The sequence below is a fragment of the Anastrepha ludens genome, chromosome 5 (genome assembly GCF_028408465.1).
Source record: "Anastrepha ludens isolate Willacy chromosome 5, idAnaLude1.1, whole genome shotgun sequence".
NCBI classification, from domain to species: Eukaryota; Metazoa; Arthropoda; class Insecta; order Diptera; family Tephritidae; genus Anastrepha; species Anastrepha ludens.
The window spans coordinates 8,834,431-8,858,770 of record NC_071501.1 but is presented as its reverse complement, the minus strand read 5'-3'; the positions used below and the strand labels follow the sequence as shown (position 1 = coordinate 8,858,770).

Below are 24,340 nucleotides of genomic sequence, written 5' to 3'. Positions count from 1 at the left end.
TATTTTAAAATTTAATTTAATTTTTTTCGATTTCATCCTAATGCCACGACTGCTTCGCTTGCCGTGCCATCTTCGAGCAAAGTAAAGGCGGATTGCTTGAAACAAAAATCAACCAGACAAGAAACTAAAATATATTCACTGGTGCGGTGTGTAGGGCTACCATCTGTCATTGAGTTTTATTGTTTTAAATTACAAAAAAATTTAAAAAAAGTTTGTTACAAGCCAATGCCTCTTTTTTCGAACAGAGTTACTTAAGTAGAGATCAACTTCATGAACAATTTGAGAAACGTATTCGATTTAAAAGCGAATATATCGTAAAGAAAAATAGTTTCTTCTGCGAATGTTCTTAGATTGAAAACCAATAACAACAAACTAGCGGAAGTACACATTAATCACTACACAATGCGGCCTATTACATAAATACCGAACTCGGAAATGTTTCAATAATAATCAATATATTTTTTTTCTTTATTATCGCCAAGCGCCACATTCAGGTCATTAGCATAGTCGCTTACATTGTATCCAAACCACAGCCACACAAATCTAATAACCCAACCTCGGTTGAATTTTTGTGCCACTCATTGCATAGTCAATTGTTAGGCAATCATAATTAATGCTTAGCAATGGGTGCCTCACTAAGTTGCTAATTCTTCACACTTCAGCGTTAGCGAAGCAAAAATTTTCCACAAAAAGAAGGAGAAATATGGAGAAAAAAATCTGTTCCAAAATTGCAAACACACACACACACGCTCACATATGCTAACTCAAACAACATGTCATGCAATGCCGCAAATCATTCACAGCGTAGGCATTTGTGTTGCAGTAATATGTTGCATGCAACAGTGTAACAGTAGCGATGGCACATAGCGCGAAGACACTTACCTATGCACATTCATATGCACATACATACCGACATATGCACGTATGAAAAGTGCAAACTCACACATCCACACACACATGCTAGGCAGCTGTGCCGCCTGTGAGCACATAGTTGAGTTTATTGTTTCAGCATTTTTCTTATTACTCGTACATTTTCGTGTGATTTTTCTCGTGCAAATCTGCCACTTACGGTGTGCGAGCATTTATGCAACCGAAAATGGAAATGCGTGCATTTGTGTGCGATGTGCTGATGCAAAAGTGATGTGAAATTTGGTGCATGCGAACGAATAGTATTCAGACACATGCATGCATACTCGCATTAGGGTGATACTTAGTTGACCTAAAATGTTTTGCTTTGGTTTTGTAATTTTTGTCACGTGTCATATTTTTTCTCCAGCTCAAAGCATAAGAATGTGTTTAGTGTTTTTGTGCATATTTAATTATATACTCACATTAGGGTGATACTTATTTCACATAAAATTAGTTTTTTTTTTGTTTTTGTAATTTTTGTCACGTGTCATATTTTTCCGCAAACCCACGGGATAGGAATATTTTTAGTGTTTTTATGCATATTTAATTTTATACTCACATTAGGTGATACTTAGTTGACATAAAATGATTTTTTTTGTATTTGTAAGTTTTGTCACGTGTCATATTTTTCCTCAAACCCAAAGCATAAGAACATCCTTAGTATTTTTAAGCATACTTAATTATATACCCACATTAGGGTGATCTTGTTTCACCTAAAGCATTATTTGTTTTTGTAATTTGTGTCATTTGTCATACTTTTCCTCCAACCTAAGGGATAAGAATGTGTTTAGTGTTTTTATGCATATTGAAGTATATACTCACATTAGGGTGATACTTAGTTAACACAAAATGTTTTTTTGTTTTTGTAATTTTTGTCACATGTCCCTCGACCCAAGGCATAAGAATGTGTTTAGTGTTTTTATGCATATTTAATTACATATTCACATTAGGGTGATACTTATTTGACATAAAATGATTTTTTGTTGTTTTTGTAGTTTTTGTCTCGTGTCATACTTTTCTCAAAACCACGGCATAAGAATATGTTTAGTGTTTTTGTGCATATTTAATTATATACTCACATTAGGGTGATACTTATTTGACATAAAATGTTTTTTTTTGTTTTTGTAATTTTTTCACGTGTCATAATTTTCCTTAAATCCACGGCATAAGAATATCTTTAGTATTTTTATGGCCAAAAATATATTTTTTCGTTTTTGTAATTTATGTCATTCAAGATTCCAACTTTCTGTGAAGAGGCAGAAAATGGAGCGAATTTTCTTAAACGTCGCTCATTCGTGATTTTCACTATTATAAAAATGCAGGGCTGGAGTTTTGATATTGATAGATGTTTTGATTATTATTAGATCATAAAAATAAAGGGTTTTCCTTTAACAGGTGTTAACCGGCGCTATCGCCTTATGACCGGAATTGGATGGTATTGATCTGGACAACGTTTATTTTCAACAAGACAGCGCTACGTGCCGCACAAGCAACGAAACCATTGATCTTTTACGGGAAAATTTCCGGACCGCGTTATCTCTCGAAGAGGTGATCACAATTGGCCACCGAGATCTTGTGATTTAACACCTTGTGTCTTTTTTATGTGGGGCCACATGAAAGAGAAGGTCTACGCCAACAGCCCAGGGTCGATTCAATACCTCAAAGAAGGAATTCGTGAGGCTATCGAGGACATAGGGCAGCCACTTTCCAATTTGGTTATGGAAAATTTCAAGGAAAGGATGTTGTGATGTAAGCGTGGTCGTTGTGGTCATTTGCCTGATATTATTTTCCACTATTAACGGCAGACCTTCCTCTTTATAATGAAATAAACATCCGATAATTTATATAAAATAATACCATTTTTCTTTGAATATCAAAATAACACCTCTTATTGGGAAACCCTTTACAACAAAGGAACATGAAATTATTGTGCTTGGCCCGCTACAAACTCCGAGTTAAAAGATAAGGTTTCTTGATTGTTTCTAGGTTTTATCTGCTTACGAACCTAACTGCCTCCATTTCCTAGAGTCTTTGGCAGCTCATGAGTGTTATTTTTATCTTTCGTATTAATAATTTTAAAAATCGTGGATTCTATTCCACTAATACGCGAGTCGTTCTGTGGTATAAAATTCTGCATCTGTTAAAAGCGCTTAATCTACTCCGCCTTTAACGGCCAACTTGACTAATCAAATTCGGTTCAAAAAGGCAGTTAGTTTTCTTTCTAGTGGAAGGCATACTTAGAGGATTGCCTAAAGCGACCTGACGCGGGTTAGTTAAACTTGGTTTGAGATAGGGAAAACCAACTATTACACTTTAGGATCCCGCGATCCATGCAGTTTGACTGTAAAGGTCTGATATCCCCTACCAAATACTTTGCACATTAAACGTTCGCTTTTTGTCGAAGGTTACTTTCACCCGTCTGATAAAAAGACTCTTAATTAGACGCAAATCGTGTAAAACTAGAGGCTTAAGAATCATTAAAATCTATTTTCATCACTGGTCTGATAGATGGTGATGCCTCTAAGAAGCAGGCCTTCATTTATTTATTAAACCATAGTTAAGCATTCTACTGACTCATCGACTGACAAAGAAAAATGTGTGACAAAAATATTGGTGAAAAGTTTGAAATACTACAAAAAATAAAATAAATAAATAAAATTGGATTTACATAAAAGAAAATTTGGAGTTTGTCGAAAATTTTTTGATTGATATAAAATATGGATATTAATGCAGATAATCAGCAGGCAGCAGAAACCCAGGATGGAACAAAGGATGATGACGAGGACGCAGAACCAGTTAAAAGGCCGCCAGATTCGATCACTATCGGGACCTCCCTCGCGACGAATTGTTCAGATGCATTGCTCAACAAGCTCACCGAAGAACTCAATGATGACGGCGAAGCTGAAAATGAAGAGGATACAACACCTGAAGAGGGTGTCAGTTTGCTTGCAGCATACAGCGATAAAGTGTTCAAGCCATTTCCAATGCCTTTGTTGACGCTTGAGGGCACACACACAACAGCCACCACCACCGAGTCGCAGGGAAGCGTTGCGAACGCAGCAAGTTTGCTTAAACATGTCAGCTTCGAGAAAATCATGGAAGACGTTGACATACCTACACCATCCACCAGCCAAGTGGTGGAGAATGTCAGGGAGTATGTGAAACAGATTGAAAGCCTGATGGAAAATGGCGAGAGCCTTGTGGACACATCACCACGTCACATGGCGTCGCCTCAGCCTAGGGCGGCACAAATCATAGAGCTCCCTTGGGAATCGCTATCATTGGAGTCTGTTAAAGATGCAACGGATATAAGCTATACCAGCAAACTCAGCGAAGACACAGGTTCATTCGACGAAATCGAGCGCATGGCGCACGATGAAGTGGAACGTATTGTGGCGGAAAATTTGGCTTCCACTCCTGTACAACTTAATGAACCAGCCAATTTTCAACAGGTGGAGCGTGAAAACAAAGAGATCGCCGAGCGTTTTAAGCAGATCATGGAAATGTTCGATAGTTTCACCAAAAATCTAGAGAGTCTCGAAATGCCCACCATACAGTCGTCAGGGGAAAATACTAAGAAGACATCGCCTACAATGCGCAGGCCGCTGAGCTTCAAGCGCTTGCCCAACACTGAGCCGAATGTGAGTGAGCATGCAGATGCTGCTTCCGGCAGTAGTATGCACAGTGAATTTAACTTGGAGTTGTATGGCGATTGTAGGAATGAGTCCACATTACCGGCAGCAAAAGGTAAGCGACAAGTAAAATGTGCGAGTAATAAACTGAAATGCTTTGAAACTTTCAGCCGCAGCGGCGACAAAGAGCCTAAAGAACGAGCCTCACAATACGTCCAGAAGCAGCGCGCAATCGCAACGGGCGGAAGCTGCTCTAGATCCAATGTGTCGTGACATAGCCACCACAATAAGTGGCTTAGAGTTGCTCGATGAAAAGCCGCTGACGGTGTCGTACAGTGCTAAGCCGCGTGCTTTCGCAATGCGTCCACATGAAGTGCATAGCCTAACTACGATTGGCTGTCAGACCTCTTCTGATTTCTTTGCTTTGAAAATGACACCCTCAGTTAGTACGTCGTTCAGTAATTTACACACAGTGACCAAAGATTACGCACAACGGGATGATGACATTGTCAATGCGCTCATAATCGACTCCACAACTGATGCACCTACCAGCTCGTCTTTATATGTGGGCACCAATTCGTTCACTGATCACACCGAAACCAGTGGCATTACTATCATTCAACCGAAGAATAAAATTCTTGGCACATCCGATCAGTCGTCATTGGTGAAGATACGTGAGCCACCAACTATTATTGATTTAACGCAGGATTCCAATGCGCCTCATATCACCTCACTGGTCACTGGTGCCACAGGCAACACAACGTGCACGGACACGCCTTGTGAGCGCACCTACCACACCATACACATCGAAGCCAACTCCTCGCCCTCGTCCAGTTTACTGCGTCGTCCGCCCTTATGTTCACGTCTCTGGAATGTCATCACCGATTTCTGTGCTGCTGTCTGCCTTTGCCTACAGGTTAATAAGGATTGTCTTTTCTGTTTGGGTTTCTTTATTGCATTTGTTGTGAGCGCTTCATTCTTAACGGCTTTTTTCTATCGTACTTTGAGCATAAATCCACATCTACTTCAAGTGCCAGCAGCACCGCCAAACATCGCAAGCCATTCAAAAACGTTGCAGAGTATTCAGAATGATATCTCTTTGTATGGTGTGTGAGGTGATAGCATAAAAAATCGTGTGCGTAAGAGAGAGAGAGAGAGCAGAGCTTTCGGCGGTATGAAAGCTTTAGCCATGTGTGCGCTTGTGATGTAAAAGCTCACTGCTGAGCTTTCGAATGCTGGGTGTGGATTATATGTAAACATTTTCTTATTCGAGTTCGAACAGTGTACGTGCTTTGTATGTATGTGTATGTGTGTATTTTTGGATAAGCGTTCGTGTATTTGTTGGCATGTAAATATGTATGTAACGTAAACTTCCTGTACTGTACATTTCGTTTGTAAAATTTGCATTTTTCTATGTAAATTGTTTTATTATCACTCATTTTGTTTATTAAGTCCACAAATTTACGCACATACGCTTACACACATGCACATACAAAGGTTTCTAACAAAATACCGATAGCCTTCAGCTTAGTTGAATTATAAAAGGATGATGCCTTAGAAAGTTCTAAATAAATCTATTGTGAAAAAAAATATTTCCCCTTAAGTACTTTTAATTAATTTTGGAGTTATTTGGATATCTTTGGCGTAGCTGAAATGCAAGAATTCTCTTTTGGGTATCTACCAGAGATCTTTAAAGTTGTCCGAGTTGGGATAACAAACTCAGGTGGAATTTCCTCATCTATACGAAAAATGCACTTAAGATTTTCTAAACTACTTCTGAATTTCCTACTTTCAAGTATTACAAGGAGTCCTCAAACTTTCAAGGAACCATTCTTCTGACCTTTCTGGCAGTTCATCGAGCCACCGAACTAGTACGCGCTCACCAAAGAGCTGAAGTACTGAGGCGAGCCCGAGTTAATTTTAAATATAACTATTCTGATTTTACTATCCCTTCCTCCAGTGGCTCCAAGCATAGTGAACTGTCTGCCTAATTTAGAGTTTAGCACTACTTCATTGTACTTCAACTACTTTATCGGGTTCGTACTGCTTTTATTTTGAATTCCGATAAGTCCCTACTATTGTGTTTCACATCTTTTTTGACTGTTTGAGTCTGACTGTCTGACCTCTCGACGTCAATTCCTGCAGACATGCGCGGATCTTGAACTTTTTTTAACTTTTACCTTTTTTTCTTTACTTATTTAAGGAAGCAAACAGTGCAGCTGATATATTTGTCATGTAGATGGCGCTGGGGCAATTTCGAAGCCTTTGGCTCTTCTCTTCTTGAAATTTGTACATAGCTCACCCAAATCTAATCAACCTACCTTCAGCCCCACGGAACAAAAGGAATTTATAGCTCAAGAGCTTTTTGCTCAAAAGTTTCATTTACATTCTTCATTTATTCCACTAAAAACTTTCGAGGTTCTGTAAGAAAGTTATTTCTCGCATACTTTCGTTCCGTTACATATTGAGGCCGAACCCCGTAACCGCGAGCTGTTTGAACTCGGAACTATGATGCCCACACAATATAGACATGAAACTTCTGGTTCCACTCACACAAGATCTAGTCTTTTCGACTTATGAGCCTCGAATTTGGTTACTCACAGCAAAATGTAAAACGCGCCAGTCCCTTATTAAGGTTATTTCAATAGAAATACTTAACCACTTCAACAACAACAACAATGTCTTATACACTTTTCGTCAGGTGAAGGTCCCCAACAAAATCACTCAAGTGCACTCTGTGATGGGCTCTATTCCGGGTCAAGTATAAGTAAGAGAAACCATTCGACTCTTGGACTGTAGTTGGTCTTGCGCTGTAGCTCAGACCTAAATTAAGTTTAAGAATTTGACTAGGAGCATAACTAACTTGGTTCGAGGTTCGTTGGATGTGTTTTAAAGTAAGGCCTCCAGATCTCTGCAAGATTTTTCAAGTGGAGTTAGCCGTTAATGATATAAAAATTCATTGTGGCCGGCAAGAGTAAGTCTATGCTGTTAGCTCCTTGATGGCTGACACGAGAATAATAAGGGAAAGTCTTTCAGGAGCTATCAGGGAAGAAATGGAACACTGTGAGCTTGTGTCGCCGTCGAATACATCTTTCATGAATACCATCTGCTGTTAGAATTGCTGTGAAGAACAGCAGCAGCCTTAGTGAATGAAATGGATGTCGTATCGTCGGCTAAGATCATTTTATAAGCCAGGAATTGAGACTTCTCACACACTTTAGTGTACTTCACCCGGATAGAATGGACATCAAAGAAGTCATCGATAGTTATAATGAAGCTCTAGTAACTCGGTCGATATCTGTTAGAGCCAAGGCGCATTCAGTAAAGGTGGTAGCACTAGACCAACAATACTGTTCTGTACGTTTGATTGTCAAATCAAAGTATTGAGAAACTAGAAAACAAATATCATTATTCGCCTTGTTTCATTGTGAGCTGACAGCCACATGTATACGGCGAAAGAAAACAAAACAACACAGCTGATTTACCAACACCCCCTTTAATATCATAGATTCGCCTTGGTTAGAGCAACATCTTTTGAAGAGTTCAGTAGTCAGGTGGTTTTAGATTCATTGGTGGGACAATCGAAATTAGTTGGCATCGACTCTGACTGCTTCAAAGCATTATTCAATCGCTTTTTCTGATAAAGCTAATATGAATGTTAGGAAACAGTGATATTCCCGAGATGTGTAGAGCAGATCAGCTGCATAAGCAAGATGTATTTTGCAAATAACTTATTGGAGTATATGTAACCTTTTCTGTGAAAGTTTAGTTTCAACTTAGCTAATAAAATTGTGCCCAAGAAGTGGCTGGCGCATATACGGAGGTACTTGTCAATCTAACAAAGCAGCAGCTTACAGCAATGCCATTGACCGTAAAGCAGCACCTTCCGATACGAGTTCACAACACCACCGAACTTCTTAGGGATTTAGTTTTGGGGAAGATGAAGAACAATTACTCCTCGGCACATCTCATTCCCATTCGATCTGCTTCTTTAACGCTCTCTTGAGGATACTTGAGCAGTGCGAACTAATCGACTGAGTAATATTCTTGCTAATAGTTATCGTTGCTGTTCTTTTTGTTTTTACTTCTATTCCTATCACAATGGTCCCATACTCTTTGTAAATCCAAATATGGCTCTCAATGTGACGACCAATGTTTCATCTTTCAACCAAAACTAAAATTTTTTCTTTTTTGTTCACTCGGAAAACACTTCAGACACAATTCCTGGACAATGCACACAAAGTGACAATGAACACAACCAATTATACTGAAGGACTATATCCTGTTGCATCATTACGCTGCTCATGGATGTAGAGATATCCCAAAAAAACCAACACACACACGAATAAAAGTTAGTCGAAGTGAGCTGGTTCTGTTACCTGTTCCAAGTGCGAATAATTTTCAGATTTTTCACCAACTCAAGTACTCAGCTCAACACACAAAACACAAAGGCAACAAGCGTGCCACTCAGAGAACTTTTCGTTTTTAGTTGTGGCACGTTCACTTTGCAGCAACCTAAAGTGCTTGTTAGTACACACATGCACGTGCATGGACAGGTAGATAGGTACTTAGAGCTGTAGCTGTAAATTGGTTGCAAGAGCACAAACAACAACTACAATATGCTTCACTGGCGAGTTTGCAGGCTTATAAAGGAGTGTTACGAAATTTTGAGCTGGAATGCTGAATTTTAGAAACTACAATTCGCAGTGCTCGTTTGTTGTTGCAAAGTAGGAATTTCATTGTTAGTTGTTAAGTACTTATACAAGCCTAACTAAAATAACTGGAGTGGAAATGAAGTCAAATAAAGAACATTATGAAAAAATATATATTTTATAAGCCCTATGAATCTATGTAGCATTAGCTTTACTGACTTTTCCAAAAATGTAAACGTATTTAAAAGTCTCAAAAAATTCTATACCTCTATGTAAGCTAATAACTAGGCACATCATGCCACGATTTGCAGAGGATTTTTTGTAAACTGAAACAAACTGCTCCTGGAAGGTTCTTATATACATAAATTGCAAGAACTTAAAAAAGGGGCGTGTCGATAAACCAAAATATGACAAAAATTCATAAAATTTATTTTCAAACTGCAACAAATCAAAAACGACTCCAACTATTCGAGTACTATTTATTTGCTATGAAGCTCTGAAATATTTACTAAGGCACTGCATTAATTAAATTTATGAATTATTTCCGGTTACTAATAAAATGTTAAAACAAGATGAACGTTTTTCAAAAAATGTGCTGCTTTACTTTAGGAATAATCTGTGTTTTCGTGTATTTTTGGTCCCTAGATAAGTTGGTAGGCTCAATTTGTCGACATGGTAGTGGAGGAGCTTCTATTGAGCCAACGGCCACAGACTTCCAGGAAGTTTAGTGATTAGAACGATAAGGACTAAGCTTCCGTTTTGTGCTTCTAGCTGTCGCGGGAAATCTATTAACGAGGATAATAGTTAATTTGAACATGGATCAAAAAGTCAGAACTGGAAAGTCTCTAAACCGTAATCGTGTATCGAGAAATCCCTCTGCTTTGGCAGCCTTCACATTGGATTTGGAGTTGCAAAATTCATGTAGCATTAACACGAGTTTATCTATAACACAAACCATGAGGCTCTATGCTCTAATAGGAGGTAAAGGGAATCATGATGAAGTAGGGAAGACTTTCACGGTCGTCGGGCACATTTTTGCGACAAATTGGCAACACTACGATGCAGCCTCACTGCCTCCCTTCAAATGAGACTAATTTAAAGTCATTATAATGAAAACTCTCAACCCAAAAACCCATCTTTTGTGAAAAATTTCGACTAAATCTTACGTCAAATGTGAAATAGGCTTTGTTATTGGTTAACAAAATTTGTTATTGGCTAAAAAAATTTGTTATTGGTTAACAAAAATTGTTATTGGTAACAAATTTTTAATTGCTATTAACACGAAAGACCATCAATTGTGGCTGACATATTTATGCAAAAAAGAAAAGAAAATGTGATTCTAAACGACCGGCGTTTGACTTTGAGTAAATTTCTTACGATATTTTCGCGAAGCTTCTTGATTTTTCCAGCCCGAAACATTAGCGGTAGCCCTCAGATATTAGAAATTTCCTGCGAGATGAGTCTAAAAACAGCTGAAAAGTTGGAATGCACAAGTTGCACTCCAAAGGCAAAGTTTTTCTGCACTCCATTGTTACTGCAAATACAACTAGAGTTGTCCACTGTATGCGCCAAACAGAAGGAGAGTCTCATCAGTGGCATCACACCTTTTCGTTTTCCGCAATAAAATTCAAAACCATAATTTTAGCTCAAAAAATTTTGGTAGCCAACTATAAAGTCATAATTTTAAACAAATATCTGGCTCAGGTCGAGGCCCTATGCTCCAGTAAAAGAAACAGGAACCCACGATTATGCTGATCTGGCTTAGTGCGGGAACCAACAGTTGGTCTTGAGATCCCAAAAAAAGGTTTTTAACAATAGAAAATAAGCAATTCATGATACTATAAAGAGCATGCGGACAAAGGGAGTCCGTATGTTGCACGATACTGCTAAAGCTCACAACGCCAACAGCACAAAGAAGCTTTTGAACTCGTTGAGTTGGCACTTTTTAAGCCACCTCCTGCAGCAACTTGACCTGTTGCCTGCCGATTACCAACAGTTCACTGTTCAAACAGTGCACTTGGAAGAGCAAGATTTTCTTCAAAAAACTCTAGTGTCTCATAATCTCGCTTTCTTACTTTCATTTTGGCAGAGAATTTTACTGTTCTGCATTGCAAAAGCTCTATTACTCAGCGTTTCATCAATTTTCACTGGTTTCAAAAGGACTGTAACGTCTAAACTACAACGAATTTCAGTATAAAAATTTGCAAGTGTATTTTTGAAAGTATAAACTGTCATAATGTGAAAAAAAATCGATTTTTTCGAAATTCTAGACAGGAAAGGAGCCTTAAAAACAAAACAGGTTAGTGAAAACTAAGGATTTGTGCTCCAATTTAACAAAAGTTGCTGGGGTTCAAACGCATACATTGCATGAGTTTGGGTTTTGTGCATATTTGAAAATATTTACCTCCAGGTGGCGCTGTCATCCTAATCGAAATTCTAAAATGCATATCTGAGCTCTGATTCGGCTCATATTCGGGACACATTTAGGTTAAGTAAAAATAAATACTTAAAAACTTGAACTTTTCTACAAATTTATCCACTAGGAGATATTTAGGTCAAGTTGTGTTTTGGTTCAAGGCACCGCAGATAAAAATGCCTCTACACGACATTGCGGGAAACTGTGAGGCGGATGAGCTGGCCGTACAAGTGACCTGTGAGGTGATTTACGTATGAAAGGAACGGATTGGGATTCCTTTGACAAACTGAAAAGATGGGCTTCGCGCCAACTCAGCGAGTGCTGGCCGAATACACAAACGTGTAAGGTCGCGAAATTCTGGGGATCGGAGACGTTCGAGAGATCCTCTGTGGTTGATAAAATCACAGCTCTCGAATTTCGTGGGTGTTCTCACAGGTCACTATCCGCAACGTGTGCATACTGTGAGACGTGGAATAACCTCGAGTGCTTGCTGCGAGACCTGTATGGATGATCAGGTGGAATCACCTCAACACTTTCTCCTTAGCTGCCCTGCTCGCGGGGGTTTAAGACTTAGATTTAGGTTTAAGACTCGACCTTCCGTATAAAGGTACTTGATCGAGTACAGATCTAAAGCCTTGGTGTGGTTTTAAACAAAGTCATGAAAAAAAAAAATACTGAGAAGTAAAAAAACTTTATTTGTGTCAAACGAAAATTCATAGAATCAGGAGATTCTATGTGTCAGGAAGGCTGAGTTGTAAGGCAAACAGTAGTTGTAGGCATGTGCTTGTACGTAAACAGGCCCTTATACTTACGTAATTAGCCCTTAAGACTTATTTACTAAGCTTTCGTTGTAATTAGACCTTAAGACTCGTTGATGGTAGCGTTTGGTACGAGTAGATGCCGTTTTGCATAAATAAAGATTCATTCGGTTTATCGCGAGAGACAAATACGGTGCCATCGTAATTTTTGAACAAGTCATATATTATAGCATCTTAGTTCTCACTTCTTTCCTATGGGTGCTGATTTAGTAGGCCCACATATTAAAAATCTGAACTTCATCAGAAGCATAAAGCGGTTCTCACAACTGCTAGGCAGTCTTCGTGCGCATTCCACATATACTCAACCTCTCCCTCCTTCGCCCCCAACCCGCTTCTCCCTTCCCACTCTCTCCTTTCGTCCTATCGGTCTTCCTCCACCTTCCTTCCTTCGCAATGGTATCACAAAGGATGCACTTGATTTCTTCATCCAAGTGTGCCCACTCTTTGGGCACCATTTTAACCTCACTTTGTCTTTGGTCAAGCTCAGAGTGGCTAATGACAACAAAGTATTCGTAAGAAGCATTCATCGACGGTTGGAAGCAGTTATTAAAGCCAAAGGCGGACCAAGAAAGTATTTAAAAATGATTTTTTATATTGTTTTAGGTCAATGAAATATTCTTTACTTGCTTATGTACGACTGATATTGGTCTTATTGCCTTAGTATTTCGAATTCCGAAAACAAAAATTAAAAGTTATTTTTCTGAAATATTGAGTAAAAATTTTATTCTTTATTAAGTTATAAAATTGTTTTTTTTTTGTTTTTGTTTAAATCATGCTAAGTTCCAGCTGTATTTGCTAGGAAATTGTGTGTGTGCGAATAAATAATGTAACCACTGTATATTAGCTTCATCGTCGTGGTGAAACGAGAAAACGTTAAGAACTCTTTACTGCAGCCAAGATTATACATAGAATTTCCGTTATTCAAGTGTATGCAGAAATGTTTCTCAAAACATTTCAGATTACTTGAATCCATGTAAAGTCAATAAGATTACATATGGTGTGTATGTATGCCCGCATGTGTGCTTTCCTAGTAATAATACCAAATGAGAGTAAAATTCCAATTATTTATTTTCTGTCACACAAACTTTGGCGCATCTTTGATTCTTCTAATTGCAATGAATTATTCGTCAAGTACATACAATAAATAATTGAATTATGCTGCAAATGGTTATAATTAGAATAATAAACTAAAACGGAAACTGCAAAGTATTACGTGAAACCCACGCACACCCAGTGAGCATACGAAGTTCTTGAGAAGATTTATCTGCTGGAGACTTACATACATTAAATATATTTGTATATTAGAGAGAGACCAAACGTGTTCGACATTCTTCGGTACTATAAAAAATTATAAGAAAAAAACGTTCTAACGTCAATTTCGAGGCCTCCAAATTTGAGAAGAAGCTACTTTTAATTAACGCAAAGTTAATATGAATGATTTCATTCTTTTCAATGAAGGCATATTCTTCAAAAAAAAAAAAAAAAAAATTAGATTACTTACTCGTATTTATGAAACCGGCCGATAAATGGGTTATGTGTGGAACAAGTGCTTGGACGGTAAATTTGTGGCGGCGCGCTCGGTAACATTTCTTGTGGCTTAGAGAGAGAACTGAAAAAAAATTTAATAAAATGTTAAAATATTGCTAGCTAATTCGTAATGGTTTTAATATATTTTCAAACCAAGTACTTGGGACTAAACATAGATAGGAAATTGACTTGGAAGTAAACATCTTATAAAGAGTTAGGAAAGAGAGCCTAGCTTTTTATGCCTGTAAAGGAGATTTAGGTAAGACCAGGCAAATTTAACCTAAGGTTGCTTATTGGCTTTATACTGCTATCGTCAGACCCATTCTTCTATATGGAAATGCTATCTAGTGGTGTGCTATGCAGGAAAAACCCTATTGTAATTTATTGAATAAAGTGCAGAGATCAGCGGAATTAGCAATATGTGGCGTCATATCATATTATATTACATCTGCCACCCCTAGATCTCTTTTGCAAATACTCAGCGGTCTGTTCCGCTTTAAGGCTCGGAGCGAGCTCCCAATAGAAGACTATCACACATGGACATTCAATCATCTTAGATTTCCATACGGATATACCCAGTGACTGTAATTATCACCCTCCCTAGCTCTGCTTCGAGAGGAATTTCTTAATGAAAATCACTTCTAGACTAGAATGGCTTGAAGAAGATGCATCTCCCAACACACTCGTTAAAATTTACATGGACGGATCTAAAATGCAGACCGGTGTAGGATCAGGGTTATATTGCGAGGAGCTTTCTATGAGTGAATTCTTTAAACTACCGGTTCACTGTAGTGTTTTTCAAGCGCAAATAAACACTATTCATGAAGCCTTAAAATGGTTAAAGATAAACAGAATATCATCAACCGGTATCTGCATTCTATCAGACAGCCAAGCTGCGCTACGGGTCCTGGATGCATTCCAAATAACATCAAGGAGTGTCTTACATTGTCCCCAATCTCTCAATGAGATGGCCCAACAATATCGTATTATCTTATGCTGGGTTTTGGGCCACAGATATATACCAGGGAGCTATAGGGGTGAACAACTTGCAAAGGAAGGTACCTGTATGCCAAATATAAGTAATTTATGGTGGTACCCCTCGCAACTTGTAAGCTTCTTATTATGGACGCACTAATCAGTTCTCTAAATCAAAAATGGATTAGTGCCAATACCTGTGAAATTGTCAGGCAAACATGGCTAAGGCGAAATCTACGTCCGAGTAGACTTCAAATTAGAGCCTTAGTAGAAAATCATGCAAAGAGATTAGGCATTTACATGCATGATTACTGTCGTAGCTGCAGGAGGAGGAGTTGGAAACAATTCAACACCATTTTTGCACATGCCCGGCTCGAGCCAGAAGCAGGAACCGATTTTTAAAATTCAACTTCTTAACGAATATAGATAATCTATACACTTTAGGTATCAACAACATTTTACGCTTTGTCAAAAGCTCAGAATGGTTCAATATGGAAAGGGAAATGTAACCCAGCCCCCGCGGCTCACAACTGATCCATTTCGTGGTCTAAGCGTCTTCGTATAAGTATTATTTTAACTCATCTTCTGGCGAACTCTGTAAAGATTTGGGAGAAAATATTTTACTGCTGGGTTTCACAGACAAAGACTCTCCAATGGTGGAATTTGGTATTTAGAATCACCGGCAGTTCCTTTCATTTATCTTATCTTCAATCGCTTTAAAATCTTTTCTACGAAATATTAAGAAGAGAAAAAAGAGACAAGGGAGAAAAGTGGGTAGGGAAAAAGTCACGCAAAGTTATGCCAGATTATGCCGTGTGCAAACGAAGGTAGCAGAAAAATATTAGAGTGGACCACCGCTTAATAATCCTTTCCGCCTGTAAGTATGCACGAAGTTGCGCTTTTTGCTTACAAGGCTCTGCAAAATTATAAAGGTGGTTAGGTGCACAAGACTAATAAAACTTACGAGCTATCAAGGTCAAACAAAGAAACGAGCTTACCCTGAAGCCGGTAGCACTTCTGTTATCCTTTCTCCTCCCACTTTCCTTAAGCTAAGCAATTGTTTTCTGGGCAAGTCGTGTGGTAATTTCTGAACGCTGTTAAGAGTAATTTTTTTTTTATTAAAGTGTTCCTACAATTTAATTCAACTGTGTAATTAGCTACAAAATTCGCATCCACCAATTAACGATTTGTTTAATGCATTCGAAAATCTGACGGCAAACTTGTAATTAATGTATACTTGTTTTTATTAAAAATAATTTTTTCATTAAAGCCTAAGGGTCAAGGCCATTATCAATTCTTCATTTCTTTAATTAATGCGCTCCTAATTTCCTTTTGTTTGATGTCCCTATTCCAATTTTTGAAACCAATACTGCAACTATTTGATTTTGTCCGTTAAAAATTAAGTGGCAACATCACTTGAAAAGTTTTTTGAATTATTGCTCTCTCAAACACATTTTGATTGTTTCTCATTTCCCATTATTCATTATTTGAAATCAATTTTGCATTTAATTTATATTTCTCCATTAAAAATTAGGTAGCAACGCACTAACTAACGTTCTCTCAAGAAACTTTTGTTCCTTCTCAATATTCCAGCATTTCAAATCAATTTAAGAATCAATTTATATTTTTCCTTTACATATAAGGTGGCAGCGTTTCCCAAAAATATTTTTGAATTAACGCTCTCTCAAGCAAGTTTGGTTGTTTGCCCGTATTCCAATATTTGAAATCAGTTTCATAGTTAGTTTATATTTTTCTGTTAAAAATGAAGTGGCAACACCCTTCAAAAACATTTTTGAATTAACGTTTTCTCAAGCAACTTTTGTTTGTTGCCCATGTCCTAGTAATTGAAATAAATTTTGCAATTAATTTATATTTGTGAGGTAAAAATTAAGTGGCAGCATCACCCAAAAATATTTTGGATGAATCTTCTCTGACACATTTTTTTTATTGTCCGGTTCTCATTATTTGCAATCAATTTTATAATCAAATTATATTTTTCAGTTAAAAATTAAGTGGCAACACCATTTAACAATATTTCTGGATTAATTTTCTCTCAAGCAACTTTTGTTTGTTGCCGTATTCCAATATTTGAAATCAGTTTCATAGCTAATTTATATTTTTATGTTAAAAATTAAGTGGCAACACCCTTCAAAAACATTTTTGAATTAACGTTTTCTCAAGCAACTTTTATTTGTTGACCGTATTCCAATATTTGAAATCAGTTTTATAGTTAGTTTATATTTTTCTGTTAAAAATTATGTGGCAACACCATTCAAAAACATTTTTGAATTAACGTTCTCTCAAGCAGCTTTTGTTTGTTGCCTATATCCTCGTATTTGAAATAAATTTTACAATTAATTTATATTTTTGCGGTACAAATTAAGTGGCAATATCATCTAAAATTATTTTTGGATGAATGTGCTCTGGCGCAACATTTTTCCGTTTTTCATTATTTCAAATCAATTTCATAATCAAATTATATTTTTCTGTTAAAACTAAGTGGCAACATCACTCGAAAATATTTTTGAATTATTGCTCTTTCAAACACATTTGGGTTGTTGCTTATTTGCCATAATTTCAAATCAATTTAGCAATTAATTTATATTTCACCTTTAAAATTAAGTGGCCACATCATTCGAAAATATTTTTAGATTAATGTTCTCTGAAGTACCTTTTGTTTGATGCCCATATTCCAATATTTCAAATCAATTTTAGAACCAATTTATATTTTTCCGTTACAAATAGGGTGGCAGCGTCTCCCAAAAATATTTTTGTATTAACGTTTTCTCAAGCATGTTTTGTTGTTTGCCGTATTCCAATATTTGAAATCAGTTTCATAGTTAATTTATATTTTTCTGTTAAAAATTACGTGGCAACACCATTCAAAAATATTTCTGGATTACTTTTCTCTCAAGCAACTTTTGTTTGTTGCCTATAATTCAATATTTGAAATCTATTTTGCAATTAGTTTACCTTTTTCCGTTAAAAATAAGGTGGCAGCGTCTCCCAAAAATATTTTTGAATTAACGTTTTTTCAAGCAACTTTTCTTTCTTGCCCATATTCCAATATTTGAAATCAGTTTCATAGTTTATTTATATTTTTCTGTTAAAAATTATGTGGCAACATTATTCAAAAACATTTTTGAATTAACGTTCTCTCAAGCAACTTTTATTTGTTGCCCATATTTTAGTATTTTAAATAAATTTTACAATTAGTTTATATTTTTCCTGAAACAATTAAGTGGCAACATCACCTAAAATTATTTTTGGTTGAATGTTCTCTAACGCAACTTTTTTTATTGCCCGTTTTTCATTATTTGAAATCTATTTTATAAACAAATTATATTTCCGTTAAAAATTAAGTGGCAACACCATTCAACAATATTTTTGGCCCATATTTCAATATTCTAAATAATTTTTCGAATCAAATTATATGTTTTCGTTAAAAATTCGGTGGCAACATCACTCAGAAATATTCCTTTTTAGCTCATGTTCATATTTTAACAATTGCAAAAAATTTGTAATTTAATTAAATCTTTTATATTAATTTCTTTCTTTTATATCTTCTTTCACGTGGAATACACAATTAAGCTTATAATCAATTCTTTTGAATTACAAATAACTGGCAACACTCTATTAGAAGAATTAATGCATGCAATAATCGTTCACATAAAAAAATTATTCCAGCCGCACTTACACTTTTTATGTTTTGCTCTTTGAAAAAAAGCGTAGATCTTCTTTTATATATAAATAAATAATTTCCGAAGTTAATAACTTTCGTATAAACAATTATTAATTTCAATTTATAATTTAAGATTCCGCTCGTTTGCCATTTTCACAGTGCAAGCCTTTCCTGAACCCCTTGCATTATCCTTCATTGTTTGCAAGCTGAAATAAAACCAAATAAGAGAATCAACTAAATTTCTAAGTATTAACTAAAAATCTTACTCTTTGCTCAAGTTATTCATCAGAGTAGTTAGGCCGTTAATTTTCTTCTCTATGCTATCTAATCTTAAATTTAAACTGGAAAGTCAAAGAATAATTGTAATTAGGAGCAATTTATTTATACGTATTTGTGTAGTTACTTCTTTATCGTATTGCAAGGAGAGGAAGAAGAAAAAAATTCAATTTAAGCTTGAAGTGATTCTGCCTTGTGACTTACGATTGCCTTAATTCTTTTACGTCATCTTTGAGCGCAGCCAGATCCTTTCCTAAGGTTTTAAATTCCCCACCACCATCGAGGTATATTGTAAAACCATCGGCAGATAGAACAATGACCAAAGAAATTATGAACACAAAACTTTGTAATCCGAACGACACATTAGACATCTTGATACACAAATTATTGAATGTGAAGCTTCAATTTTATAATCGCTTTTTCGATGCATATTGGTGCGCTTGTTATCAGCAGAGAGCAAGCCATAAAGAGGAGCGTACTGTTATCATGAAAATATATGCACTATTTATGCATACAGTGAATTGCCTTTAATTCGAACAAATAAATAAAAAAAACATTTATTCAGATTTTCAGTTGCTGAATAAAAGAGAATGGATGGATTTGATTTAGCCACCATTCGATTTTATGACTTTTGTCGGTTGGCATTTGATTGAGGTAGAGAGTAATCGATAGAAACTTATTGTACAATAATCATTGTGGACGAATTTCTACACTCTTTCGATGTTGATCACTTGCCGATATCACGAATTAGTTTTTCGTCCAGTTTACTTGGAAAAATGTATGTTGAAAATTTGCTTCGCTGAAAAAAAATGTATAGATAACGCCTAGCTTTCGTTTCCACCTCATGTGAATTCATCGATATCGAGCCCACATGATTGCTAGGTCACGCGGGTGCCCGATCAGAGTATGATCGACTGGCTATGTAGAGAACCCCTATGGTGGTTGCTCCCCGCAAAGAAAGTGTAGGGGTTCCTTTGACTACTTTTCAACTGCTCTAGGAAAGTTGAGTCACAAGCCAACCCAGCGAGTACTGGAAAATATCGCTAATATGCAAAGTCACTGACTAGTTCTGGCCACGCATAGTTCAGAAACACTCGAGGGAGCTTCAAGGCTAACAAAAAGACGTGACTCCCACAATACGATGCTGGATGTCCTCATCAAACAGTGTACATTGGCTAGTCATGCAGTGCGGCTTGAAATTTGAAACTTGAAAAGGTTGAGCCACAGAGTACCAGGTGATTTGGAAGCTCCTAAAACACTCAGGCTTCTGACAGTGCGGCATAATATCACTTAGAGTCACTTTTGCGGCAGCTTTTTGGAGATTGAGGAGGTAGAATCATCTCAGCGCCTACACCTCAACTGACTTGGTTTTGCGAGGCTAATATGCAGGCATTTTGACGCTCACTGTTTAAATATGCCTTTCGCCGGCGCGACGCATTTCTAACATCCCTAACTGCTAATGCATCTCTAATTCCTAACTCTTAGTCATCTTTTAAATTTCGAATTCAAAGTAAAGTAAGCTTTTCTCGTCATGGCATAAGTTCTGTTGCAAGTTAAGCCCGTTATACTTGTAGATATGTAACTATATTACTTTTTTTAATGAAGTTAGTTTTACTTAATCAAGTAAATATTATATTAAAAAAAAATTAATTTTCATTCATTCACCCACAAGACTTTAAACGATTAGGCCATTCAGCTATTGCAGCACGCACGGTTTCCTCGGTTATTGACTTCGCTGCTCGAACCAAAGATTCTTTGAGACTCTCCAAATTTCTGAGAGGCCTTCAACAGGTCATGTTCTCCTAATTTGACCACAAACTGGACAATGGATTCAGATTTGGACTTCTTCTGCGGCTATGAACCCAGGAATATTGTTTTTTAGCCATTGCTGGGTGATTTTTTTCTTATGGGTTGGAGCGGAAGAGTGCTGGAAGATCCAATGCTCTCCATTGTTGAGAGTACTGCTCAACTGCTTCACTACGCCTTCTAAGACATCCTCCTGGTACACTTTTGCCCCGGTCTTAATCCTTATCTCACTTCAGTAATCATTTCTTCACTTTCCTCTTTACATTCATTTGAGATCATTTTCCTTTCTGTCCAACCCCGACCCCGAAAAAACAGCTAATTTCTTAGATCAACTATTTGATGGCATCTGCGCTGAAAACGTTAAGTCTAATAGACCTCGACAAAGTTTTCATACACAGATAAACAATAACAACAACAATTTAAATATACCTTTTTTAGTTTATTTTCCCAATTAGTTACAGATGCTAAGAGCAGTCATTTGTGCAAGGCGTTTTCTGATTCCAGAATTGTCTCGATTGAGAATATTAACATTTCCTGAAGGAAACATTGCAATTACATATGAAACAGTCGTACGGGGAAAATTTTTAATCGGATACATTAAAAAATGACCAAACGCATTCAAGCCGGCCACGGGCTTTTACAATACAGAAAGCATTCGAAACCATCAAATTCCGAAGTTCATTAGACGCAAAAAAAAAAGGTTATACCTACAAGCACCACCTAATTCATTGTTTTATCCTAACCTGGTTATCCGTATCCTTACACCTAATTCGAAAGTGTTTACATGTTGAGCGTATTTTAAATTGTGAATGAGAAATTATTCAGAGTTCATATTGCTTTGACAGAGTGCTGTATGTATGCATGAGCTTTTTTATGAGCTGCATCAGTTCTTCTTATCAATTTAATGCATACATACCTATATGCATATCAAAGGAAAACTACGACTGACTGTTGTAAAACAAACTGTAAACTGTAAAAACAAAAAATTTGCTGGTTTGGAATAACGAAACTTAACGTCCAATTTATCAAGCGCCTTACACACGGCCCTTGTTATATGCAAAGGACCGAGTTCATTGTCAAAAGAGAACCACTAGATTGCACCACCTCCAAGCCACCACATCCAATGGAATCTCTGCGGCAAGTTATCCTCTATGTACAGTCTGTGCCAGAAGAAAAGAACCGGTTTTTTTCTTGTAACTTCAAGATATATTTCGTTCTGTTTTTTGGTGCGTAATAGTCCTACTCAAGGGTTACGACGCCAGTGCTAACTTAGGTTAGTGTCGTTCGAAACTTTTCGAGGCGGCATTTTCATGCACGCATTTGAAAGGGCCGAAATTATCTTACGCCGCGGCTGCAAAAGTCATGAAAAAATCAAAAAAGTTTGTTGTGATGTTGAATCAGCGGTATAAGGTGTAGAAAAATGTTGATGACTTTTCCGAGCGCGGCTTGAAGCGAGTGACGATTGACGATAAAAAAGCAGGGTAAAGTAATCGTCCAACTTTTTAAGCGTAGTCCTTCTTTGCGACTACGACAAGCACGACGACTGAAGGAGGCGAACATATCCTATCGTCCTACGTTATCAAAGCTGTGAGGTGAACAAAAAAAATGATTCTCGCAATATCACTGAAAGGCTCTGCTGTATGCTGATATACAATACATTAAGTTGGGTCGGTACAAAAAAAAAAGTTTGGAAAAACCATCGCCTTTTTGAAACAATACTTGGATTTTTTTTTTTTCTGCAACTCCCTAGAATATATTTTTGCAAATTTCAACCAACTTAAGCAAATCTTTATAATATTTCTTTTTTTTTTTCAAAATGAAAGCTCTCCAAAAATTATCAAATTTATAAGCAAACAAGTTTTAATTTCTTAACCTTTTGCTGCAGTTTTCAAAGTAAATTTCCACAAATTGGAGGCGTTGCTCTGGCGTCAAACGAGTCAAAACAGTTTGCCATTCTCAGCTGTGCAACCATAGTTATCGGTATCGATTGCTCTCATGCAGCTAAAGAATCACCCAATGTATATAAATTACCTTTATGCACTTTATTCGAGTTTTGGTCGAGCTCCTTCTAGCTATATAGTGTACGCCTTCATGGATTTTTTCGGTGACCCGGTTATTTGCACTTGATTGCGAACTGCCCTAGTATAGATTTTATATCGAAAATGGATTTGTCATGTTTTGGAATTGAAAATTGGTTAACAAAAATAAACACAAATTCATAATTTGCATATGTAAATAAATAAACTAAACGACATACAATCACAAGGCATCACATTTTCATGTGCTATTAATATTATTCATGAAAATTTAATATGCATTTTGCTGGTGAGAATAAGGTGTCGATGGATGAAGTCAATGAATTTATAAAGTAAATATTCAACTGAGAATATTTAAACATATTTGTGTGTTAATAGTAAATATATTAATATAATTGAACTACGGGACAGCTGTGCGTGAATATTATCAATAACTGATGAAGGATATCGTAGGGAATGTAAAATAATATAATAAACACTTTGTTTTTCTTTTGTTTGAAATCGTTAATCGTCGGAATGGATGAATCGAACTTGGCGAGTGTTTCACTGATAGATAGATGAGTCTTCTGAGCGGGTTATATACTACTTTTTACGTCCAAAACACTACTCTCTAGGGGGCGCTTATAATAAGACATTTCTGAGTACCGACTCGGCTCATATTTTTAATACAACTCATAATGAGGAGATTAATACAAATAGTTTTTAAATAAGTCGGACTGTTCGCGTTAGGTTTTGCAGAAAATTCATGTTTCTTGTGCGCGCTTTTAACATAATTAATTGTATTTAACCCACTTTTTATTATAACTATTTTCTATAGTTCCACGGAGGAGCAAATATGTAGTCACTTTTGATGTTTTTAAGCCTAATAATAAGTTTCGAAATCTCACAACTAACCGAAACTGGAAATGATTCAAACTTTACGCTTGAGCCCTGTATTCCCACATCCTTCTTCAGACGTTATTCGCAAATGTCTATGACATCCTGCATTAAAAAAGAATTTTGCAAATGGATTTGGATGGTATGATATTCTATTTTCTATCTCGGTCCAAACCCGCCGTCCGTTGCGTGGGGCCGCAAAAAGCTCTTCATTTACAAAAAGAAAACGAATACTGCATCTTCTTCTCCGAATTTACTTACCAGCTATAAACAATAATGAATGAAAATACCTTCATCATAATTTTCTCTGTAGAAAGTGACAGTGAAAGTTCTCAGACTGCTGCTTTCATCGCATAAAAAGCTTTCAGAAATTATTGAGTTTTACAATCAGACTAAAGATCGATAGACCGAAATCTAACTATTCATTAGCCTGCGCTTGCACCAACTGGACACTTAGTTTATCCTTCATATGAAGCAGAAAAGTAAAGCAGCAGTACGAGATTCAGTCAGCGTGTGGTGTAGGAGTGACGAAGCCCAAACAGAGGCATTTGCAAAACACCTCTTTGAAACTTTTCAATCTAATTCTTTAGGTACCAGCAGTGATGAGGGAGATATTGAACTTTCTCGAATCTCCATGTCAAATGGTCTTACCAATCAGTAAGATATCAAATAATGAAGTTACTACAGAAATTCATAGATTAAATAACTACAAATCACCTGGATATGACTACATCG

The 24,340-nt window shown here is 36.7% G+C and overlaps 3 protein-coding genes across 12 annotated transcripts in view; 2 read left to right on the top strand and 1 right to left on the bottom strand.

Moving 5' to 3' along the window:
- LOC128864965 (uncharacterized) overlaps positions 1-24,340 on the top strand; it is a 331,205-nt gene that overhangs the window by 14,378 nt on the left and 292,487 nt on the right. The window lies entirely within an intron of this gene.
- The window catches only part of LOC128864966 (uncharacterized), a 34,278-nt gene continuing 12,830 nt past the window's right edge, over positions 2,893-24,340 (top strand). Inside the window, exons 1-2 of one of the 5 annotated variants that reach the window (XM_054104786.1) lie at positions 2,893-4,656; positions 4,712-5,457. In XM_054104786.1, the coding sequence (XP_053960761.1) occupies positions 3,627-4,656; positions 4,712-5,457 (1,776 nt within the window). In that variant the 5' untranslated portion in view covers positions 2,893-3,626. Of the gene's footprint in view, positions 4,657-4,711; positions 6,134-24,340 lie in introns of those variants that run through there. The other 4 variants (XM_054104787.1, XM_054104788.1, XM_054104789.1 and 1 more) reach the window with 4 other exon arrangements.
- On the bottom strand, positions 13,476-19,295 carry LOC128864971 (uncharacterized). Of its 3 annotated transcripts, XR_008454731.1 has the most exons (5): positions 19,092-19,295; positions 18,878-18,952; positions 18,627-18,817; positions 13,929-14,036; positions 13,476-13,765 (listed from the first exon to the last, which is right to left on the bottom strand). XR_008454731.1 is itself a non-coding variant. In XM_054104797.1 (3 exons), the coding sequence occupies exons 1-3, from the start codon at positions 19,256-19,258 to the stop codon at positions 18,733-18,735; spliced, it is 315 nt and encodes a 104-aa protein (XP_053960772.1). In that variant the 5' UTR covers positions 19,259-19,295; the 3' UTR covers positions 16,792-18,732. The 3 variants fall into 3 exon arrangements, 2 of the variants coding, with proteins under 2 accessions (XP_053960772.1, XP_053960771.1); XM_054104797.1 differs by lacking the exons at positions 13,476-13,765; positions 13,929-14,036 and having other exon boundaries at positions 16,792-18,817; positions 18,878-18,940; XM_054104796.1 differs by lacking the exons at positions 13,476-13,765; positions 13,929-14,036 and having other exon boundaries at positions 16,792-18,817; positions 19,092-19,294.

Coding starts and splice junctions, on each gene's coding strand:
- LOC128864971 (XM_054104796.1), bottom strand. CDS start 19,258: ATGTCTAATGTGTCGTTCGGATTACAAAGTTTTGTGTTCATAATTTCT. Junction 18,953..19,091: donor GTAAAAGAATTAAGGCAATC/GTAAGTCACAAG, acceptor TTGACTTTCCAG/TTTAAATTTAAGATTAGATA. Junction 18,818..18,877: donor ATGAATAACTTGAGCAAAGA/GTAAGATTTTTA, acceptor GTTTTATTTCAG/CTTGCAAACAATGAAGGATA.